At 39.8% G+C, this 20,721-nt stretch overlaps 3 protein-coding genes, 1 long non-coding RNA gene and 1 pseudogene across 4 annotated transcripts; all 5 read right to left on the bottom strand.

Moving 5' to 3' along the window:
• Positions 1–7,551: 7,551 nt before the first annotated feature.
• On the bottom strand, positions 7,552–8,027 carry LOC143736532 (histone H2B-like). Its single transcript, XM_077227224.1, has one exon. The coding sequence runs from the start codon at positions 7,969–7,971 to the stop codon at positions 7,597–7,599; it is 375 nt and encodes a 124-aa protein (XP_077083339.1). The 5' UTR covers positions 7,972–8,027; the 3' UTR covers positions 7,552–7,596.
• A 2,498-nt stretch (positions 8,028–10,525) lies between these two features.
• On the bottom strand, positions 10,526–11,428 carry LOC143736741 (histone H3). Its single transcript, XM_077227391.1, has one exon. It carries the CDS (start codon positions 11,426–11,428, stop codon positions 11,018–11,020), a length of 411 nt encoding a protein of 136 aa, XP_077083506.1. The 3' UTR covers positions 10,526–11,017.
• Positions 10,526–12,632, bottom strand: LOC143736743 (histone H2A-like). Its single transcript, XM_077227393.1, has one exon. It carries the CDS (start codon positions 12,618–12,620, stop codon positions 12,234–12,236), a length of 387 nt encoding a protein of 128 aa, XP_077083508.1. The 5' UTR covers positions 12,621–12,632; the 3' UTR covers positions 10,526–12,233.
• An 882-nt stretch (positions 12,633–13,514) lies between these two features.
• LOC143736531 (histone H1 pseudogene) lies at positions 13,515–14,178 on the bottom strand (annotated as a pseudogene).
• A 5,087-nt stretch (positions 14,179–19,265) lies between these two features.
• LOC143736530 (uncharacterized) lies at positions 19,266–20,175 on the bottom strand. The gene is made up of 3 exons (XR_013203473.1): positions 20,061–20,175; positions 19,760–19,854; positions 19,266–19,363 (listed from the first exon to the last, which is right to left on the bottom strand). It is a non-coding gene; the product is annotated as an uncharacterized LOC143736530 (long non-coding RNA).
• Between the last annotated feature and the right edge of the window lie 546 nt (positions 20,176–20,721).

Raw genomic sequence — 20,721 nt, 5'->3', positions numbered from 1 at the left:
AATGTGGTCTCTAGGCACTCCCAAAGGTGTAAATTCATGAATGCTAATTTCCACTATTCTTAGCAGATGGTCAACTTCTACCCCCAGTAATGGTGGGGGAATACAGTAAATTTCCACTAAACTCAAGTTTTACATATCAAATAAGGTCTGGCTATATAAGGAAAATGCTACGAGAGCTCAGGGCTGTTTTCTGTATTCAGATTAGCCCGTGTGGTTGAGGGTCTCGCGACTCTCAGCTCCCGTAGCCATACAGTGTCGGGTAAAGGATTTTCCTCTTTGTTCTAGAACATTTAATGGATTGCATTGATTATCTTTCAATTGATTATGGAATTGTAATAATACATTTACCTGACATAATAAATTGTTATATTTGATTATTCTAACAGACTTTATTTTCATTGGAGTTAAAAGGAATAGTCAAACATTAACATATATTTAATGATGCACAGATATCATTGAAAAACCTTTTCATTTTATGGAGTCAGATGAAACGAGTTAATACATAAGATAGAATGTATTGCATTTAACCAAAAATACTTTGCCACGAGAAAAGACAGTAACACGCAAAGACCTTCACCGCTAATTCGAATACCGCCATTGGATCGAGTTAGACGGCCTTACATATCCTTAACTTGTGCAGCGATTGGTGGGAACAAACATACACTATTAAAAATCTTTAAAGTAACACCAGGTAACTTTTGCTCTCGGGGTCCCCCTACAGTTGGGAAACAGTATTGTCCTCTACTACTGTCGTAAACTCTGTCATCGTGCATTTGTTGACAACCATGATAGCCCTGAACACTGTAGGAGGAGGTCACATGCAGGTGTTCTGCTTGCGTCGCGTGTGAAATGTCTTCATCCCAGGTACAGTGATCCGGTCACCTCTTCTCGTTGTGCAGAGTTTTTTGCCACACTTTTTCCTTCCCACTGAGGTGCCTTGATACAGCACTCTGGGAACAGCCTATTTGTTCAGAAATTTCTTTCTGTGTCTTACCCTCTTGCTTGAGGGTGTCAATGATTGCCCTCTGGACAGCAGTCAGGTCGGCAGTTTTACCTATGATTGCGGTTTTGAGTAATGAAACAGGCTGGGAGTTTTTAAAAGCCTCAGGAATCTTTTGCAGGTGTTTAGAGTTAATTAGTTGGTTCAGATGATTAGGTTAATAGCTTGTTTAGAGACCCTTTTCATGATATGCTAATTTTTAGAGATAGGAATTTTGGGTTTTCATGAGCTGTATGCCAAAATCATCAGTATTAAAACAATAAAAGACCTGAAATATTTCAGTTGGTGTGCAATGAATCTAAAATATATGATATATTTTTATCATTACATTCTGGAAAATAATGAACTTTATCACAATATGCTAATTTTTTGAGAAGGACCTGTATAACATCTGATGTGAATGTAATTTGTAATGTCACATATACAGAATTAAAAAACAATATTGCATATTGTTATTACTCGTTTTTTCTTTGTATAAATGACCAAAAGAGAATCACCTGATGTTTTTAGTACTATCTGGCATCCTGTCAACTGGTAGTATTTGCCTTGGTGGCACTGACAAGGGTCGCAACTTTGTTGGACGCCTTGCAGGTGTAACGTTACTATGGTCATATGTCAATGCAGGCAGAGGATCAGTGTGAGCGGTTGTCGGCCGGCCATCAATGAAGTGCTGGGTTTTAATGACAGAGAAATGGGCTCTTAAGGCCTCATTATGCTTCTGCGTCAACTCCACGGCGTAGCTACGCCGTCACTCCTACGGCGTCGTGGCCGTTTTATGGTTCTGCGTCAGGTTGAGTTGCATCGCGGTGCATCTGACCAATCACAGCCCTTGTGGTCTGCGTAGCCTTGACGCGTAGTTACAATTTTTTGGAGGTGCACGTCGAGCTATGGCGGAGGGGTTCGCGGCGACGCAGAGGGGTCTGCGGGGGTACGCCGTCGATTCGACGCAGAAGCATAAAACAGGATTTAGTCATCCTAAATTACGTCTTAAGTATCTTAAAAGGAAATTCATACAGTACAGACAGACAAACGTAGGGCTGGGCGATATATCGCATCACATTGTTATGCGCATCTCGTCAGTAAAGCCGGTTCCTTGATTAGTAGTAAATCGCCATCACCTGCTTTCAGATGGAGAGGCATTTACTACAAAGAGCCGTAGTTAACTGACAATCTGAGCCATATCGCATCAATATCGCAGACGTATCGCCAGCAATAATTAATGTGATATGGCTCAGCTTGTCAATTAACTACGGCTCTTCGTACACAGCAAAAACTCCAGTGTTAAATTAACACTCCTGCTAGTGTATATGAGTCCACACTCAAGACTGTTGAAGTTAATGAGATAATTAAGTGATTAATTGAGTGATGATTGAGCATTATTGAAGACACCTGAAGAGGACTGAAGGACAAAATCTCAAATTGTAAGCCACCGTTATGGCGATCATTGTTTACTTTAGTTGGGCTCTTGACCCTTATATTATTAACTTTAGATTTTGTTTGGCTGCTTTATCTGAGTTATAACTGCCAGATGAACAAAGAAAAAAAGTGATCTGATGGTGTTGGTTATATTATGACAATCATCATTTGAACTTTATGTTTTTTATTTATGTTGTTTGTTATAGCATAACTGTAATTGTGCTTAAATATCCAGAATTTTAGCTATAATATAAAGGATTTCTTAAAAAGTTGTTTTCTAAAAAAAAAAAGTCTGTATGTGCAAAAACGATGTGATCATCGCAACTGGCCCACCTTTACAGGTACTCTGCCCTGCCCAATCTGTGAGCCAGTGGCATCGCTCTCTCCTCTCCTTCTCCTTCCAAGCACCAACCTTCTCCCTGGGCCAGCTCAAGGCTTGGTTACATCTCTCAACACTACAAGAGTTAGGTGGTTACAGCCGGTCATCAGATGGGCACCCCCCTTCCTTGGTGTTTCGTCGATTTAAGCCCATAACACCTCGGGAGGGCTCGACAGCAGATCCAGCGTCCTGGATCTACCCCTGCTGACCACCACCCAACTCTATGCCGTTTTTAGTCCTTCAACAGGTTTGCTCTGCCACCGCAACTCCCGCTGTATCCAGATCCAATTTGATGCTGTTTCCGCCTGTTCAGTGACATTGCCTATCAGCCGTTTCCTGGCCATCCCTTCAATCCCCAAAAATCAGAGTGTTCTCCAGAGCGACTGTCCCGCAAAACCTCTGCAGCCGACCTCTACTGGTAGATTTCAGGCCTTCCATCCTTTTTGCTGACTCTCGAGGATAAGGCCTTGATATTTTTTGAGCTTACACTCATGTGCCTCCTCCATCCTTTCTTCCCAGGGTACAGTTAACTCTATGAGCACCACCTGCTTGGTACCTCTAGACCAGAGTACAATATCTGGTCTGAGGCTAGTGAGTGCTATCTCCTCCGGGAATTTGAGCTGCTTTTCCAGCTCTGCCCGCATCTCCCAGTCATTTGCTGAGGCCAGGACCCCTCTGCTCCTCCCTACTGCTGCAGTGCTCTCTCCAGGCCTGACGAAATCGATAAAGTGGTGCCCATCAGAAAGCAGTTTACGATTCTTCCTTGCCTGTTCCACACCATCCGCCAACCGAGACAGGATCTTATCGTGACGCCACCGGAATTTCCCGTCTGCCAAACTTGACCGGCATGCTGAAAGGACGTGCTCAAGATTGGCTGTCTTACCACACGGCGTGCAGCTGGGGTTCTCTGCTATCCCCCAAATATGGAGGTTTGATGGGGTAGGCAGGACATCATAGACAGAACACATCAAGAACTTTATCCGACGTCCTTCCATGGTCCAGATCTCCTGCCAAGTCAGGGCCCTTTCTTGCACGCCCTCCCACCTTGTCCAGCTGCCCTGTTTTTTCATGGCAACAGCCTTGACATGCCGGGTTTCCTCCTCTGCTTTACGGACCTCCCTCTGCACCATGCCGCGACGTTCTTTTGGGTCAGCTTTTTCCCAGCTTATTCTGGTGGAGCAACCCAGTCCAAGCCTGCCCAGAGCTACTGTCCCAACGATGTCAGCATGATGCAGTCGATCCTCAGCCTCCGTCAATGCTCTACTGGCTGACCATTTACGACCTGTCCTGACCACAATACCTGCTTGGCGTACTCTTTCGTCTTTGCGGTCTCGCAGCATCATGGCCTGGCGTGTCTTTGTCGCCTTATACTCCTCGACCACTGATGTTACTGGCAGCTGCAGCTTGCTGCCTGTGCTATACAAGCCAATGGAGCAGAAGCTTCTTGGGACGCCCAGCCACCTCCTCAAATAGGTGTTAATCCTCCTCTCCAATCCCTCGAGGGTAGAGACAGGTACCTGCAATGGCCAGAGCAGCCTAGGAAGTACCCCCTGTTGGTAACCCCAGGCCTTATACTTGCCGGGTAGGCCACTCTTTTCTAGGGATGTCATCCAGGTATCTACATCTCCCTCACACTCTGCTTATCATTGAGGTCTGCCCTGTACCATTTCCCCAAGCTCTTCACCGGTCTCTCTTGGACCGTTGGGATGATGGTATCTTTGATCCTGAAGCGGAACCGGTCCTGGATACGCCCCTTCCTCAACACCAGGCTTCTGGACTTTTCTGGTTTGAAATCCATCCTTGCCCAATTGGTGAGTTCAACCAGATCCTCCAAGATCCATCTCCCTTCAGGTACCGATTTTGCCGTGATGGTGAGGTCGTCCATAAATGCTCTTACAGGTATCTGCTGGATGCCACTTGCCAACACTGCGCCTCAACGCAACTTCTCTGCTGATTTAACGAGAAGGTTCATCGCTGCTGAAAACAAAATCACTGAGATTGTGCATCCAGTGACAATGCCCACCTCTAGCCTCTGCCATTCTGTGGTAAAGTCTCCACAGGAGAAGCGCATGTTGAAGTTGTCATAGTAACGCTGCAAGAGCTTCTGGAATCGCTCTGGGACATGGTAGGTCTTCAACGTCAAATGCACCAGCTTGTGGGGTATCGTCCCAAATGCATTTGTTAAATCCAGCCACAGAACTGCGAGGTCACCACGGTTCTTCTTTGCATCTTCGATAATCTTGGTGATCATGCTGGTGTGCTCAAGACAGCCTGCCACCCCTGGAACTCCCCCTTTTTGGACGGATGTGTCCATGTACCCGTTGTCCATCATAAAGGTGGTCAGTCTCTTCGCCAGAATCCCAAGAAAAATCTTGCCTTCAACATTAAGGAGTGAGATGGTACGGAATTGCTTAATCCCCATAGAGTTTTCTTCCTTAGGAATGAAGCATCCCTCAGCGACCAGCCAACTATCAGCAAGGAAGTCCTTCTTCCATGCAACTCTCAGTAGCTTCCAAAGTCGTCTCTTGAGCCTTTCACAATGCTTGTACACCTTATATGGAATGCCATTCGGCCCTGGGGCTGATTTTGCTCTGGCCTTCCTGAGAAAGGTGTTCACCTTCTGCCAGCTCGGTTCCTCAGCTCTAAAGGGGGTAGCTGGTTCTGCTGGTTGTATGAGTTTCTCCATCTCCTCCAGGCTGTCCTCCCTTCTGGGGTCACTGTGGATCTGACGAAGGTGCTCCTCCACCTCCTCCTTTGTTGCTTTCAACTCCCCTGATCTTACGTCGCCCAGAAGTTTTGACAGATATTTGAAAGGATTCTTGGTGAAATCTGTCCTCTCCTTCATTCGTCGCTTCCTGTCCCTACGGTGACATTCAGCTCTTCGCAAGGTCTTAATGCGCTCCCTCAAGTTGTCACGGATTTCCTTGAGTGCTGGTCTCTCATCCCCTGCTGCTTCACGAAATGCCTTCCTCGGCCTCCGCAGATCCCCTCTAAGGATTGCTATTTCCTTCAAGCCTCTGCTTTCCTTTGGCTTGGTGTTTGTTTTAGCCTTCAGCTCTTTCTTTCCGAAGCGATCAGCGCCTATGCTCCAAATTTCTTTTAGGCACACACAGACTTCAAGATTCAGTCAATGCATCTCAACAATGGTGACGAGCAGAATATTCAATTAGGAAAAGTAAATTACATAGAAAATTCAGATCATATTTTATTAATATCGCAATGCATGATGGGAGCCATTAATGAGTTGTGATTGGTGGCAGCCACTGCAACATGCTTTATTATTGTCACCATTGTTGAGATTAACAGGCTGATTATAGATGTCTGTGTTTCTAAATAATTGTATTTGAAAGTGTTTTGATCAGAACAATGTTTATTAAATATTTTGGATTATAAGAAACATACCTATACTCATTTATGCTCTAAGATCACAGAATTGAGGCTAGTAAGTTAAACCTAACTATCTCAATAAGATTTATTTTCAGATCACAGCATGATTATGCGAGAACATAACCAATACTATCAGATCAAACTTTTCTTTATTCATTTGACTGTTATAATGAAATAACAGAAGACAAACAAATTTAAAGTGAATGTATAAAGGTTGAGAGACCAACTAAAGCAAACACTTATCGCCACAACGGTTGCTTACAATTTGTGTTTTTCGCCTTCAATGATTCTGCTTGTTAAAATCAGGTGTCTTCAAAAAGCAAGAAGTAAACAGCTGTCTATGGAAGAGGACAACTAAAAGAAAAAGTCTCGCTACTGTATATCAGTGCAAGTAAAAGTTGTGAAGTTATTTTATACAGCTGATAAAGGTATAGAGAGAATTGAACATTTAAGCTCACATGTAGTCATTTTATAGCCTCATCTATTGATGCTAAAGCGTATATATATTACCTTTACATATTTATTCATTTAAACTGCGTAATAATAATTGATGAACTAAAATTGTACATGTGTGATTGATAAAGGGTATAATAATTACATAAATAATATCTAAATCATACAAATTTATTATTCTAAATAAGCATCACTAAAAACCTGACGATTTTGTCTTTAAAAATAATTTGCTATGTAGTGACCTTTAATTTGGAGTAGAAACAGGTGGAGTGACTTTATCGCAGACGACATGTGTCACTTTGCTCACAGCTGATTGGTCCAAGTTCAGTTTGCAACCTCTTATCTTGAACATAACCTGCCCCGGACCAGGTTAGCCGTGGATCATAAGTTACTATGGCGATATACACTGCTAAAAGCCAAACCACTTTCATGGTCCCTAAAACCCAGGGTTGACGCAAACTAAACTGAAACATAGCTGGCTAGGCACCTAAACCGGCTTCATGGTATAGGCCCCTGGTTTATCGGACTGGTTTGTTTGTCGGACAAAATGGCGGATAGTCACGGGGGCACAAAATATCCGCGTTATGATTAGATCAACTGTCAATCAAGCTCCACGCGAAGGGTGAAATTACATGACGTTTTGTTGAGTCGGTTTACAAACGTAAAACATCTGTGCTAAATTAAGCAAAAATTTACAATAAAATAAAATCTAAAAGTAGTTCTTAAAACATCGAATACGTTTTCTCTAAATGGCGTTTGAATACAGAGCTTCAGTAAAACGCTAAAATTAGAAAACAAAAAAGACTCTTAACTCGGTTATTGCTTCAGCAAAACAAACAAATTTAACTTTAACACTAAAAACAGTAGCAAACATCAAAGCAGAAACACAGTCTCAAGCTCTTTAAAGACATTGTGGGTGGCTCTTAAAAGAGCCTTTGTGTTGTGTTTAGCTGAGATCGCTCTACTTTGAGCTGGTGTATTTGGTCACAGCCTTTGTGCCCTCAGACACGGCGTGTTTGGCCAGCTCTCCGGGCAGCAGCAGACGCACGGCGGTCTGGATCTCTCTCGATGTGATGGTGGAGCGCTTGTTGTAGTGAGCGAGACGAGACGCTTCACCGGCGATGCGCTCGAAGATGTCGTTGACGAAAGAGTTCATGATTCCCATCGCCTTGGAGGAGATCCCGGTGTCGGGATGAACCTGCTTCAGGACTTTGTACACGTAGATCGCGTAGCTCTCTTTCCTGGACTTTCTGCGCTTCTTTCCGCCCTTGCCGGCGGGTTTAGTGACGGCCTTCTTCGAGCCCTTCTTGGGTGCGGACTTCGCTGGTTCAGGCATGATGCTTCGCTCACTGATACTCAAGAAACAATAAAGCTGTGTTGCTGCAGGCGTGTTTTATTCACTGCTCTATGCTAATTTCAAAAGGGTAGAACGGAATTCTGTCATTGTGAATCTTCAACCCATAGAATGATTTCATTGGCCACATTAAACGCGCATTGACTTGTAGGCGAACCAATCAGAAGCTTTAAAATGTTAATCACGCCCATCAACAACTACCATCCCCCACATCCGACTCGTTCTTTTGTTTTCATGTAGTTTTGTCCTCTTGTTTCTTTTGTTTATCTTGTACTGTCTACTTCTCTTATTTGTTATTATGTGTTATTTTTTGGTAATGCTCTTTTCCCATACATACTCTTCATATCTGTCTGGGCCTCTTCTCATTACTTCTCTGTATTTCTGTCATCTTATTGTAGATTAATTTGGTATCATCTAGGGTTGCAAAAATTCCATGTTTATATTTAGTTTACATTAGACTTAATATTTGCAATATACACTGATCAGCCACAGCATTAAAACCACCTGCCTAATATCATGTAGGTCTCCCTCATGCTGGTAAACAGCTCAGGTATAAGGACCCCACAAGATCTCTGAATGTGGTATCAGGTTGCGAGGTGGGATCTCAATGGATCAGATTTTTTGAAAAATGGAAGAAAATATGCTCCTAGATCCTCAAAAGGAATTTTGAGGCCGAGGCAACGCCCTGAACTCCTTGTCGTGTTCCTTAAACCCTTCATGATCCTTTTTGTGTGTGTGTGTGTGTGTATGTGTTTGTGTGGCATGGAGCATTATCCTGTGACACAAGCCACTGCCATCAGGGAACACCATTGCCATGGTCTGCAACAATCTTCAGGTAGGTGGTACATGTCGAAGTATCATCCACATGAATGCCAGGACCCAAAGTTTCCCAGCAAAATATTACCCTCCCTGAGCATCACACTCCCTCCACCGGCGACTGGCCTGCCTTCATCCCATAGTGCATCCCACTGCTCTCTCTTGTTCGAGTTGTCCAGTTCTGGCACTCACATGCCCATTGTAGGCACTTTCGATGTGGACAGGGGTAATCATAAGCACTTTCGTTCTGTTAATAAGCAGCAAATAAGCAGTGTTCTGCATGTATTCAACAGTGATATAAATTCATTTTTTAAATGTAGTTAAAAAATACACATTTAGCCTAAACAGTATAAATTCATTTTTAAAATGTAGTTAAAAATACACATTTAGCCTTTTAAGCTGAATGGTATACGGACGCACAATAAATAGCCTACTGAAGAAAAGATGATCTTTATATTATTTTTCTGAATCTTGTGAGTGACCTAACTCTTGTTTTGTGTTGAAAACCCTATAGCACTTGTGGAGTTCCAGGTTGAAAATGACAGGCCTACAAAAAAATAGCATATAAATCACTTGTTATTATTACTAAATATTGGTTTCTATCTTTTGGTCAACTTGTTTTCTTTAAATTAGGACTGGTTTTTTATATATATATATATATATATATATATATATATATATATATATATATATATATATATATATATATATATATATATATATATATATATATATTTGAACTGATTAATAGGCCTCATTTATCTGAGAGTAGGCATCTCAGTTTTGAGTGAAAAAAGCATTATTTGTGAATAATTTTGGAAATATTAAATAAAATGTGAAAAAAATTGCACTGTTTAACACATATAGTCTACCTTAATGTTTAACTTGGCACAGAGTCTCACACACAAACTGGCTTTAGTCTGCAGTAACCCTGCTTCAAAATAATCTTTATTTCATGTTCTTTGTTTCATCACAGTTTTAAGACAAAATATTATTATATTGTGTTTTGGGACTTTGATGTTCTCACAAAATGTACAAATATAGATGTTATAGGACACAGACACATTAAAATGCCTCACAGTGCCTTGCTTGTCGTTTATTTTTGTGGCATCGCAATGGCGAAGAAGCTCTTGTTCTGAAGCTCTGCTCATGTTCTTGAACAGATCATTGATCAAGGTACTAGTGAGGAGGAGGCAATGCTGTGCAGACATAAGTAAACATGAACATGATCAACATGCTCCTGAACACTAACGGTTTCTCTTTTTTTCATTCTTCCCCATTCACTTTGACTGGGAACACCACAAGTGTTACTCTGTGCCATTTTGTACAACATAAAAAATCATTTCAGAAAAAAACACCCTGATTAAACATTAAAGCACACTAGTGTGATAAACAGTGCAATTTTTATTCATATTGTATTTAATATTGTGAAAGTTATTCATAAATAATGCCTTTTTCACTCAAAGAATGAGGTGCATACTCTCAGATAAATCAGATCTAAGATTAATCAGATGCAAAAAGAAATACCAAAAAAGTCCTAAATGAAAGACAAGTTGACAAAAAGATGAAATCCAATATTTGATAATATCATAAGAGATGTATAAGCATTTTTGATTGGGAACACCACAAGTATGACTCTGTGCCATCTATTACAAAACTAAAGCATTTCAAAGCAAACTTCCTGATTAAACATTAAAGGACACTAGTGCAATAAACAGTGCACATTTTATCCAAATTTTATTTAAAATTATGAAAATCATTCATCAATAATGATATTTAAAAATTAGTTGCCTACTCACAGATAAATGAGGCCTACATTTAGTCAGATGCAAAAGGAAATTCAAAAACAATCCTAAAAGAAAACAAGTTGCCAAAAACATTGAATCCAAGATTTGGTGGAGACTCATAAGCATTTTTTTTAGTATGCCAGTCAAACTGGGAAGACCACAAGTGTGTAACAAGTCATAAATTATCAGTAAACAAACAAACAAAAATTAATTAACAACTTTAAGATGGTGTAAAGTAATATGGATATGAAATACATTTGAAATAATGTCATATAGTAAAAGTTAATTTTGAATTAAGAAAAAAAAAAGGTTGTACTTCAGCATACTACATTTGTCTAATGGAAATCAAAGTGAAAATCATCTTTCATAGAGACATTGAGGTGGCTCTTAAAAGAGCCTTTGGGGTTAGTATGACGGCTGTGGATTTAAGCGCGCTCTCCGCGGATGCGGCGGGCCAGCTGGATGTCTTTGGGCATGATGGTGACTCTCTTGGCGTGGATGGCGCACAAATTGGTGTCCTCAAACAGACCCACCAAATAAGCCTCGCTCGCCTCCTGCAGGGCCATGACAGCCGAGCTCTGGAAGCGCAGATCCGTCTTGAAGTCTTGAGCGATTTCTCTCACCAGACGCTGGAAGGGCAGTTTGCGAATCAGCAGTTCAGTGGATTTCTGATAACGGCGAATCTCTCTCAGCGCCACGGTACCGGGCCTGTAGCGATGAGGCTTCTTAACGCCACCGGTAGCGGGTGCACTCTTACGGGCGGCTTTAGTGGCCAGCTGTTTCCTCGGGGCTTTTCCTCCAGTGGACTTACGAGCGGTCTGCTTGGTTCTCGCCATTGTTTCAACGGAAATCAGTTGCTGCTGTGAATAGGAAAACGAATGAATGAGTTTATCACATGGTATTTCATTCACTAGAACACAGCGCCTTTTAAGCCTAGGGCTGCCATGCGCTTATTGGATGGCTTTGCTTAAGAGGCATTCGATTGGTTGTTGTCCAGCGTCTGTAAAACAGACCTTCTATTTAAAAAACAAAACAAAAAATAGACGACAGTTTATGGTTCCCGCCCAAACGTGCTTTATTGTCTCTCAGTCTTTTGTATACACGACATCTGCCTCAAATCTGTTCATCAGCAACCGTGATTGTTTCTTTAATAAATCGTATTGAATGTGCAGAATTTGACTTGTGGAAGTAATTATAAAAACTGAGACACGAACACATACTTATAACCCCATTTATAAATAAAACATTTTAGCCATGCCAACACAGCAATGTGAATTTCCATAATACGCTCACAAATTCTTTAATAAGTGCAATTTGACTGAATAAAATACATTGTCAAAAAAATTGGTAGGAATAAATCGTATTTTCAGTTAATTAAATTATTGAAACTACTTTATAGTTGAAATGCAAGACAGACCGAGACAGTCAATACGTTAGTTTTTTTTGTTTTTAAGCTTGGGCATGTGGATTTCAAAAAAAAGTGTCAACATTGAATGAAGAGTACATTAAATGTCGAGTCATGGACATCCACCTACAATTTGTATCTTCTAATACGGTTTTGAACAAATAAAATGACTCTTTATTGAAGATATTGGGTGGCTCTGAAAAGAGCCTTTGGTTTGAAGCGAAGTTTCCCTCTGTTTACTTGCCCTTCGCAGGCTTCTCGGTCTTCTTGGGCAGCAGCACGGCCTGAATGTTGGGCAACACACCACCCTGAGCGATGGTCACGCCGCCCAGAAGCTTGTTCAACTCCTCGTCGTTGCGCACCGCCAGCTGCAGGTGTCGAGGGATGATGCGGGTCTTCTTGTTGTCCCGAGCGGCGTTTCCAGCCAACTCCAGGATCTCAGCGGTCAGATACTCGAGCACAGCGGCCAAATACACCGGAGCTCCGGCACCGACGCGCTGGGCATAGTTGCCTTTGCGGAGAAGCCTGTGAACACGTCCAACGGGGAACTGCAGTCCCGCCCTGGAAGAGCGAGTCTTGGCCTTAGCACGAGCCTTTCCCCCGGTTTTACCTCTTCCACTCATTGTTTATTATAGTTGTTGATCTTCTATTAGAGAAAATAATACTTTCGACCGCTGTGTTCTGACTTAAATAGAAAGCTCACTAGTGTCCTATTGGCTGGTGTCTGAACACATCATCGAGCCAATCAGTGAACTTCCCTCCAAACCCAACCCCCTTTCTACTATTCTCAATAGTGTTTGCTACTTTTAATGTATTTCTTTAAAAATTTTAATGCGTCGTTCAAATGATCTTAATTTTCTTCAGTATCTTAATTTTCACTGTTTATATATATTTTGTAATTTAGTATGTGCATTTTATGACCGTATAAAGCATGTTGAAGTACCATTATTCACTTTACTGTCTGGTTTAAAGCATAGTAGCCTAAATTAAAATCGCGTTTAAGCAATGCAGTTTCAAAGTTCACTGGTATGGACATATAAACGTACTCACAGATACAGATTTCATCAAAAATGTTTAAATTGTAAATTTAAATTACCTATATAACGTCTAAAATTAAACCAGGGTTAGGACATTTGTTCAATTAAGAAATATAAGAAGCTTTTAAAATCGTTCATTAGGGAGAAAAAATCATTAGGCCTATGTGTGCATCTTGAGATAAAACAATGACACTAACATATTTTAAGATAGGCTATGTTAGTGCAAGTTGCTTTCCGTTAAAACAGCTAAAACATGCATTTTAGTCTGGGACTATAGGCTTTTAAAAGTCTTCATTGTCTGTGAAACTGGGGATACATGAATGTGCACATGAACATAAAGGGCAAATTATTTTGTCTTCGCAGTAACAATTACACTTTCATTTAACAGATGTCTGTTGAAATCATACTCTTTACTATGAAGTAGTGGGTGGCTCTTAAAAGAGCCTTTTTGAATAATAAAAAAACAAGGGAAAAGAGAGCTTATTTCTTTTTGGCTGCTGCCTTTTTAGGCTTGTCTGCTTTAGGTTTCGCCGTTTTGGGTTTTGCAGCCTTTGTCTTTTTCGGACTCTTGGCTGTTTTCTTAGGAGTCGCTGGTTTCTTTGTCTTCTTCGGGCTCTTCGTTGCCTTTTTAGCGGCGGGTTTCTTCACCTTCTTCGGAGATTTCTTAGCGACGGGCTTCTTTGCAGCTGCAGTTTTGGGCTTCTTAGCGGCAGCGGGTTTCTTGGCTGCGGGCTTCTTGGCTTTAGGAGCCGCTTTCTTGGCGGGTTTAGTCTTGGTCTCGCTCTGTTTCTTGTTGAGCTTGAAGGAGCCCGAGGCCCCGGTTCCTTTAGTCTGGACCAGTATGTCATTAGTAACGAGACTCTTGACGGCGGTCTTGACGCGGGAGTTGTTCTTCTCCACATCGTATCCACCCGGCAGCGAGCGCTTTCTTCAGGGCGGCGAGGGACACACCGCTCCTCTCTTTAGATGCGGACACAGCCTTGACGATCAGCTCGCGGACGCCTGGACCTGCTTTCTTGCTTTTGGCGGCTGATTTCTTCTTGGCCGCTTTGGTCGCGGACGCTGGAGCGGTTTCTGCCATGATTTTTCTGAATGAATCTGAACTCACACAATCTGACTGTGATCAACAATGAGCCGCTGCGCATTTAACCGAAGCATGAGAACCGCGTAGACTCAACCAGCTCTGTTCAGTGTCTGCTCCTCTAACGCCTTTGCTTGTGTTTTCTCCTTTCATATTTGGAATAAAACTGGAGTTGTAAAATAGTTTAGTAGAGTAAAAACAACGTACACATAGAATAGAGAGATTGAACTTTAATTGAAGACTAAAACACGCGACAAGTGAACATTTATTTTAACATATTTGGATCAAATCCAAAGCGTGCACCGGTAATGAACAATGCTGCGTGTATGTTTAATGTAATTTTGTGTATTAACAGTGGTAAACGATGCAGTGTGTCATCCTGGTTTTGAAGTAGCACTTTGACAATGGCTCTAATGTAAGGACGTTCGCTGAGGGACTTGTCGAGTGTTTCATTCAGAGGTTGTTTTGTGCATCTTGAAACACACACACACACATACACATCTGGCTGTGTGTGTGACTCTCATGTCTGATTTTTATCTGCAGTTACTTTTACTTTTTACATCTCACTGCTTAGAATACCAGAACGAAGCTCAAACTGCTCAAACAAAAAAAGGCTGTTTGCCATATAATTTTTTTTTAAAGAAATTGTGCACTGCTAAAACTGCATGACTTTAGATTATTCATACTTTGTGATTTTATTATCTGACGGGTTGCAATATAGGCCTACAACCATGATTTCATACTGAGTGGGTTTGAGGTTCTTGTTTAATAATTTAGGGCAAATAAAATTATGTGCATGCAGTGCATTGAAATTCCCAGATGACAGTCACATGAACCGTTTACATGGTTCTAATATTGCTCCAAAAAGGCAAAAGCTCATTACCGTTTAAAATTTTTTCAAAAGATGGTGCAATGGTTCAAATGAATTACTGAACACATGAGTTAAACTGACAGTCTCTTAAAGACACATTATTATTATTATTATTATTATGATATATTATACTCCTGCTCTTTTTGTTGTGTTTTTCTTTGCATTTTTGTTTTCAAATATTGTTGTAGAGAAAAAAAACACATTTAAACTACATGTTCGGTTTTTTTTTCTATTGAGCATAATATAGGTTCGGACAAAAATAACCTTCATATTTAAAGGTTAAAAAGCAGAAACAGCTAATGGTTTGAAAATTATGGTTCTTAGATCAAGTATCAAGCTGCCATGTTTGACATTTCCAAATCGAGAGGCAAGTGTGCACAGCATTTTAAGAATCCACATTTATAGGTCAGGTTACTGATAATATGTGCTTTAGCAAACTGAACAGCAGTCAAGAACAGTGGTATATAATTCTATATCTCAAAAAGTATAGACCTTATGCACCAGAGAAACGAGGGCGCCGCCATCTTTAGAATATTGTCTTTGAACTTCCGTTTTTGCGTTCGCTCTGTTTATTTCTACGGCATCGCTGTCCAGGAGTAATTAGCTGGTGAAGTTGATTTACTTATTGTAGAGTTAACGAAAGTTATCATGAGCATTGTAATGTTTATCATAAGCATTGTAAAGCATATGTCTTAACAAATGGGGCTTGGAAATTTTTTAAACGAGCCGTTAATTCATAATTATGAAAGATCGCTGTGAAAATACAGACCGGAAGTCAAAAGACAACGAGCTCAGGGCTGAAAAGGGGCGTGGCTACATAAGGTCTATAGTATTATGCTAGCAACACCAAGGTCATGGTTTCGATTACCATGGAATGCTTGAACTTATAAAAAAAATGATGCAATGTAAGCTGCTTCAGATAAAATCATCTGCCAAATTAACAACCATACTTTGACTGAGGTGAACCAAACTGACCCAAACAGATGGTGTGCAGATTTATTTAAAATAAAAGAACAAATCAAGGTGCATAGTAAAACAAATCAAGACTCAAGGTTAACTCAGGTAATAATACAGACAAAATTCAAACATGTTACACAAGACAATTGCTGTGCATTTGCCAGTGTCTTATAAAGGAAAACAGAGTTCTGACAGACAGCGCACAATCCCATATTTTGTTCTCTTCCATAGCTCATATGGCCAAATACACAAAAAATTATGTCAAAAAGCCAGTCTTGGTGAGAATTCACATGTTCAGTGAACATAGACGGTTGAGAAAGAAAACGAGTGTGTATCATATACTGTATCCATGCATTAGGTCTTAACGTGCAGCAGCCTATACACCTGCAGCTGACTGTTACATTAATGTTAATCAAACAACAAAAAAACAGAGAAAATCACTCACTGCTCTTGACTGAAGAATGTTTAAAGCTTTTATAGAAGTGTTTATATTACAGTAAAGCCTCGGCAGTTTTATTTTTACATTTGATTATGGGTGAATGACGGATAAGGATTTAAAATGCGAAAAAAAATAAAACTGGCAAAAAATTCAAAATTTAGGACTTTCTATACTTATTAGAGTGTTGTGTATGTAATGCAATGACATATACATATTTCAAGAATTTAATTAACCTTTTTTTGGTGAATCAGTGAATCATTTTTTCCCCCCATCAAAATGTCATTCCTGGGTAACGTAATACATTTTTTAATTAATTACATTTCTACCATTGTTGGCATATACAAATCTACTGATATCCATAACTGGAGCTCAACAAACAATTAGTGCTCAGAAAACTACATTTTAATAATAATTAATATAATAAATTTGGGATTTCATATAGACATGGGCTCATTTTTGGCTGCTGATGTCACGGTAGACGCATTAGGCTTGTTCGACTTGAACCGGCGCTGCACAGACCGATCGGTTGATGACATCAAAGTACCGCGAGAGCGATTAGAGAGCAGACGGCTCCTTATGCTTTTGAATCGCTCTCGCGGTACTTTGATGTCATCAACCGATCGGTCTGCGCAGCGCCGGTTCAAGTCGAACAAGCCTATTCTCTGTTCCTTAGTCTCGTGTTTATGTTGTTTTATGAACGCACGTGTGTAGTGGGCGTGAATGTATGACATCACCTGATCCACTCCAGCTGATCATCATCACATCACCAGCTGCAATCAATCTCACCACTCTATTTATACTTACCGCTGTTCTATCATCCTTGTCAGATCGTTGTTTGATGTCGTCCGTGTTGGTGTTCCGGTGTACAGTTCCTGCCTTGTGTTCGTCTTCGTCGCGTGGTTTCAACTGTCGTCTCACCATCACCTCATCACTGCACTTCATCACCGATTCTGACCATCGAAGTCCCTGCGTCACCATTCACATCTGCTTGTACTGCATCCCTTGATCTATCCATTAAACTGTTAACTTGCATTTGCTTCCTGTCATTCATCTTACAGATATGTATACATTTCTAGACCAGCGATGATTTGGTGCTACTTAAGAACCATTTTTACTGGTTCGGAGTTGGTGCTTTGGTGGTATGATATACAGACATTTCAGAAAGTTTATAAAACGGCATAAATTATAAATTAAATATTAATTTAAATAATTGAATTTGAAATATTTTATTTGATTAATCCGTTCTTTAGTCAAGAGCAGTTAGTAATTTTCTCTTTTCCTTTTGTTCTTTGGTTAACTTTACTGACGGAGAGAATGAGTGGCTGCTGTCACTTTAAGATCTGCCGCTGCTGACAGGATCTCACGCGTCTCATTCTCTCACAACTCTTCACTTCCATTTAAGATTCTATTTAACTAATTTAAGACTGTTCTTGTGGGATACTCGACAAAACGGACATTTTGGCATAAATGTGTGTGTGTTATTGTTAGGTTCTGTCTTGACTACTTCGTTGCTGACAGAAAATGCAGCGGTTTAAAGTGGACTCGTTTTCATGGTAGGCCTACAGAATGTTTATTTTTTAGTAAGCTACACAGAATGTTCTACATTAATATATTTAGCTAACAGTCTGAAGTTATTAAGCAGCAGTGTAGCTCGCCTCAGTCAACGTAAGGCTAACATCAACAGGTTTAACGTTATACAGAAAATACGATTATCCTGACCTGAGCAAATTTACTGAATCAACCAATTCACATCTCCTTTCTTTCTTTTCATCCATGATGACATTAAAGTCACCTGTTGTTGTTTCTGGCGTTGCGCCGCAACCGCTAACGTTATTCCTGCTCATTACCCAGCCGGCATTTCAACGTTGATTCACCGGTGAATCAACGTCAGGGACCAAGGTTGAATCAACGTTGGATTATGATTCGATTTTGCAAAACGATTCAACGTTGAAATCGTGACGTTGTTTCACCGTTGATTTCGTGACATTGTTTCACCGTCTTGCAGCGACGTCGAGGTTGAAAAATGATTTTGCAAAACGAAACAACGTTGAAAATGCAACCTTATATCTTATTTTTTAACATTGAATAAACTATAGATTGAGTTTCCTTTTCACTGTACTCTCTGAAGACATGACATTTGTACAGAAAATCAATGTAACTTGCTATGCATAATTTGCAATACTACCCATCTGGGAAAACATTTGGTTCAAACGGTGTACAGATCGGTAGTTCAGGGGTGAGATTTTACACATTGTATAGGGGGAAAAAATGTTGGCACTATGCCAGATTTTAAAATAAAAAAACCATTTTGTTAGAATACATATATTTATATATGCTTTTTTATTTGTCTTGTTCAACAGCAAAACTATAATGAAATAAATTGAATTCATCAATTAAAAGCATCATTAAACATCAAAAATTTGGTCTTTAAAAAGGTTCTTACAGCACTACAAGCCAGAATAATAATACATATAATTTCATTGAGTTCAACAGGTCTTTAAAAACGGTCTTACAGTACAAGCCATAATAATAATAATAAATATATAATTTCAAGTAACATCAACAGATCTTTAAAAAAGGCATTACAGTACAAGCCAGAATAATAATAAACTAGAGTAATATTGTTCAACAGCAAAACTATAATGAAACTATCATTTTAGAAGCCTCATTAAACCCATTATCATTCAAACTTTTTTTTATGTGGGTTTCAAGTAAGTTCTTATAAAACTACATGCCAGAATTATCATCAAGTAACATCTTTCAACATCAGTAAATCACTAATGAACCAAAAACATTTTATTCATTCTTGAATTATATATTGATCTAGAAACAATAATTAAACCTTTTTTTTTTTTAAGTGAATTGAGTCTTCATCGTCTTACGGCCACCACCACCCATCCTCTCTGGTGCATATTTTAAGTATTTTGACATCGTCTCCAATATTTGTGTACATGTTGTGTTGTATGCACTGATGACAGCGTCTAAAGAGAAAAATAAAGACAGTTTAGATCAACATAACTGCTGTATATTTCAGCCCATGAAACATCCTGTGTTTTACTTTTTCACAAAGATAGAATCACATGTAGGTGCATGTTAAGAAATATTTGCAAACATTCTTGATGCGTGAAGCCAGAAAACCACTTTGTTGGTGCTAACTTTTGACTATTGGAAGTAAAAGAGGCACAAACAATTAAAAGACTGCCATTAACTTGTTAAATGATCGATAAGAATTACAATTTGTAACTACTGTAACTAATTTAATTTAATTACATTTGGATAAGCACAACCAAAATGATCACAAAAAAACCAAAACAATCAAACAAATGTCCCACAAATGAGTTGTTCTGCATCCGTTTTCTTTTTCTTTTTTTACTTACCACAGATGATCTGACATAGCAGAGACTGAGAAAATGGCAGCTTCCCACGTTTCCCCTTTAAATTCATCTGTGCCATCAAGGCATTTGAGAGAGTTCTAAAAAACAAACATCCATGTAAATATATATTAAGTACTCATTTATAAAAGGTATCTTTTCCATGTTAAATACATGACAATACATTTGCAACGTCTTTTGCATAGAGCAGAGACATTGCAACGACAGCAAGAAACTAGAGCTTAATGTGTGGCGTAATTATTTATTTTAAATAAATGCAGCAATGTGTGGCATAAATGGTACTTACGCAGACATTGATTTTTTCACCATGTCTACCTCATCAACACCTCCCAGTCTTTTCAAATATGCTTGCTGTAAAGGAGTAAAACAGAACAACAAAAATTACTTGTCTGTAAGATGAACTTGACAATAGAAATCTGACTAAATAAAAGGGTCTACCCCTTCACCCTGGGTTAGCATAATTTCTAACTGGGGTGTAAATTGGACAGTTCATCACGATACGATATCGATTCTCTCAGCCAGCAATACGATATCTGTCGACACCTCAACAAATTCTGATACAATTCAGGGATATATTGATAGATTTATCGATATTTAGATAACCACAAAAGCACTAAACGACACTGAAGCGGCACGAGTAACGTTAGACCTCAATCGACATCTGTAAAAGTAGGCCTCCGCGACACAAATGTGGAAAAGCATTCCCTGAATATCGAGTTAGTAAATTCATTCAACAAACTGTGCATTTACAATTCTCCAAGCACTGACATATGCGTTTAACTCATGACCTTGCGTATATTTGTGAAATCAGACCTTTTTGATCCCGCGCCCTCGCAGTTTCGTGCTCTTCCCTTGGCCAGTCTCGTATGGAGCTAGAAATGTGTCTTTATTACATGTGAGAAAATAAATGATCTGAGAGAAAAAAAAAAGTTTGAGAGAAAAAGTTA

The sequence above is a fragment of the Siphateles boraxobius genome, unplaced genomic scaffold (assembly GCF_051911475.1).
Source record: "Siphateles boraxobius isolate OS27281-9 unplaced genomic scaffold, OSU_SipBor_1 130, whole genome shotgun sequence".
NCBI classification, from domain to species: Eukaryota; Metazoa; Chordata; class Actinopteri; order Cypriniformes; family Leuciscidae; genus Siphateles; species Siphateles boraxobius.
The sequence above is the reverse complement of the archived record's forward strand: the minus strand, read 5'-3'. Positions and strand labels throughout refer to the sequence as shown.

Bases quoted from the DNA above. Each gene is read 5' to 3' on its own strand.
- LOC143736532 (XM_077227224.1), bottom strand. From the start codon at position 7,971: ATGCCTGAACCAGCGAAGTCCGCACCCAAGAAGGGCTCGAAGAAGGCC.
- LOC143736743 (XM_077227393.1), bottom strand. From the start codon at position 12,620: ATGAGTGGAAGAGGTAAAACCGGGGGAAAGGCTCGTGCTAAGGCCAAG.
- LOC143736741 (XM_077227391.1), bottom strand. From the start codon at position 11,428: ATGGCGAGAACCAAGCAGACCGCTCGTAAGTCCACTGGAGGAAAAGCC.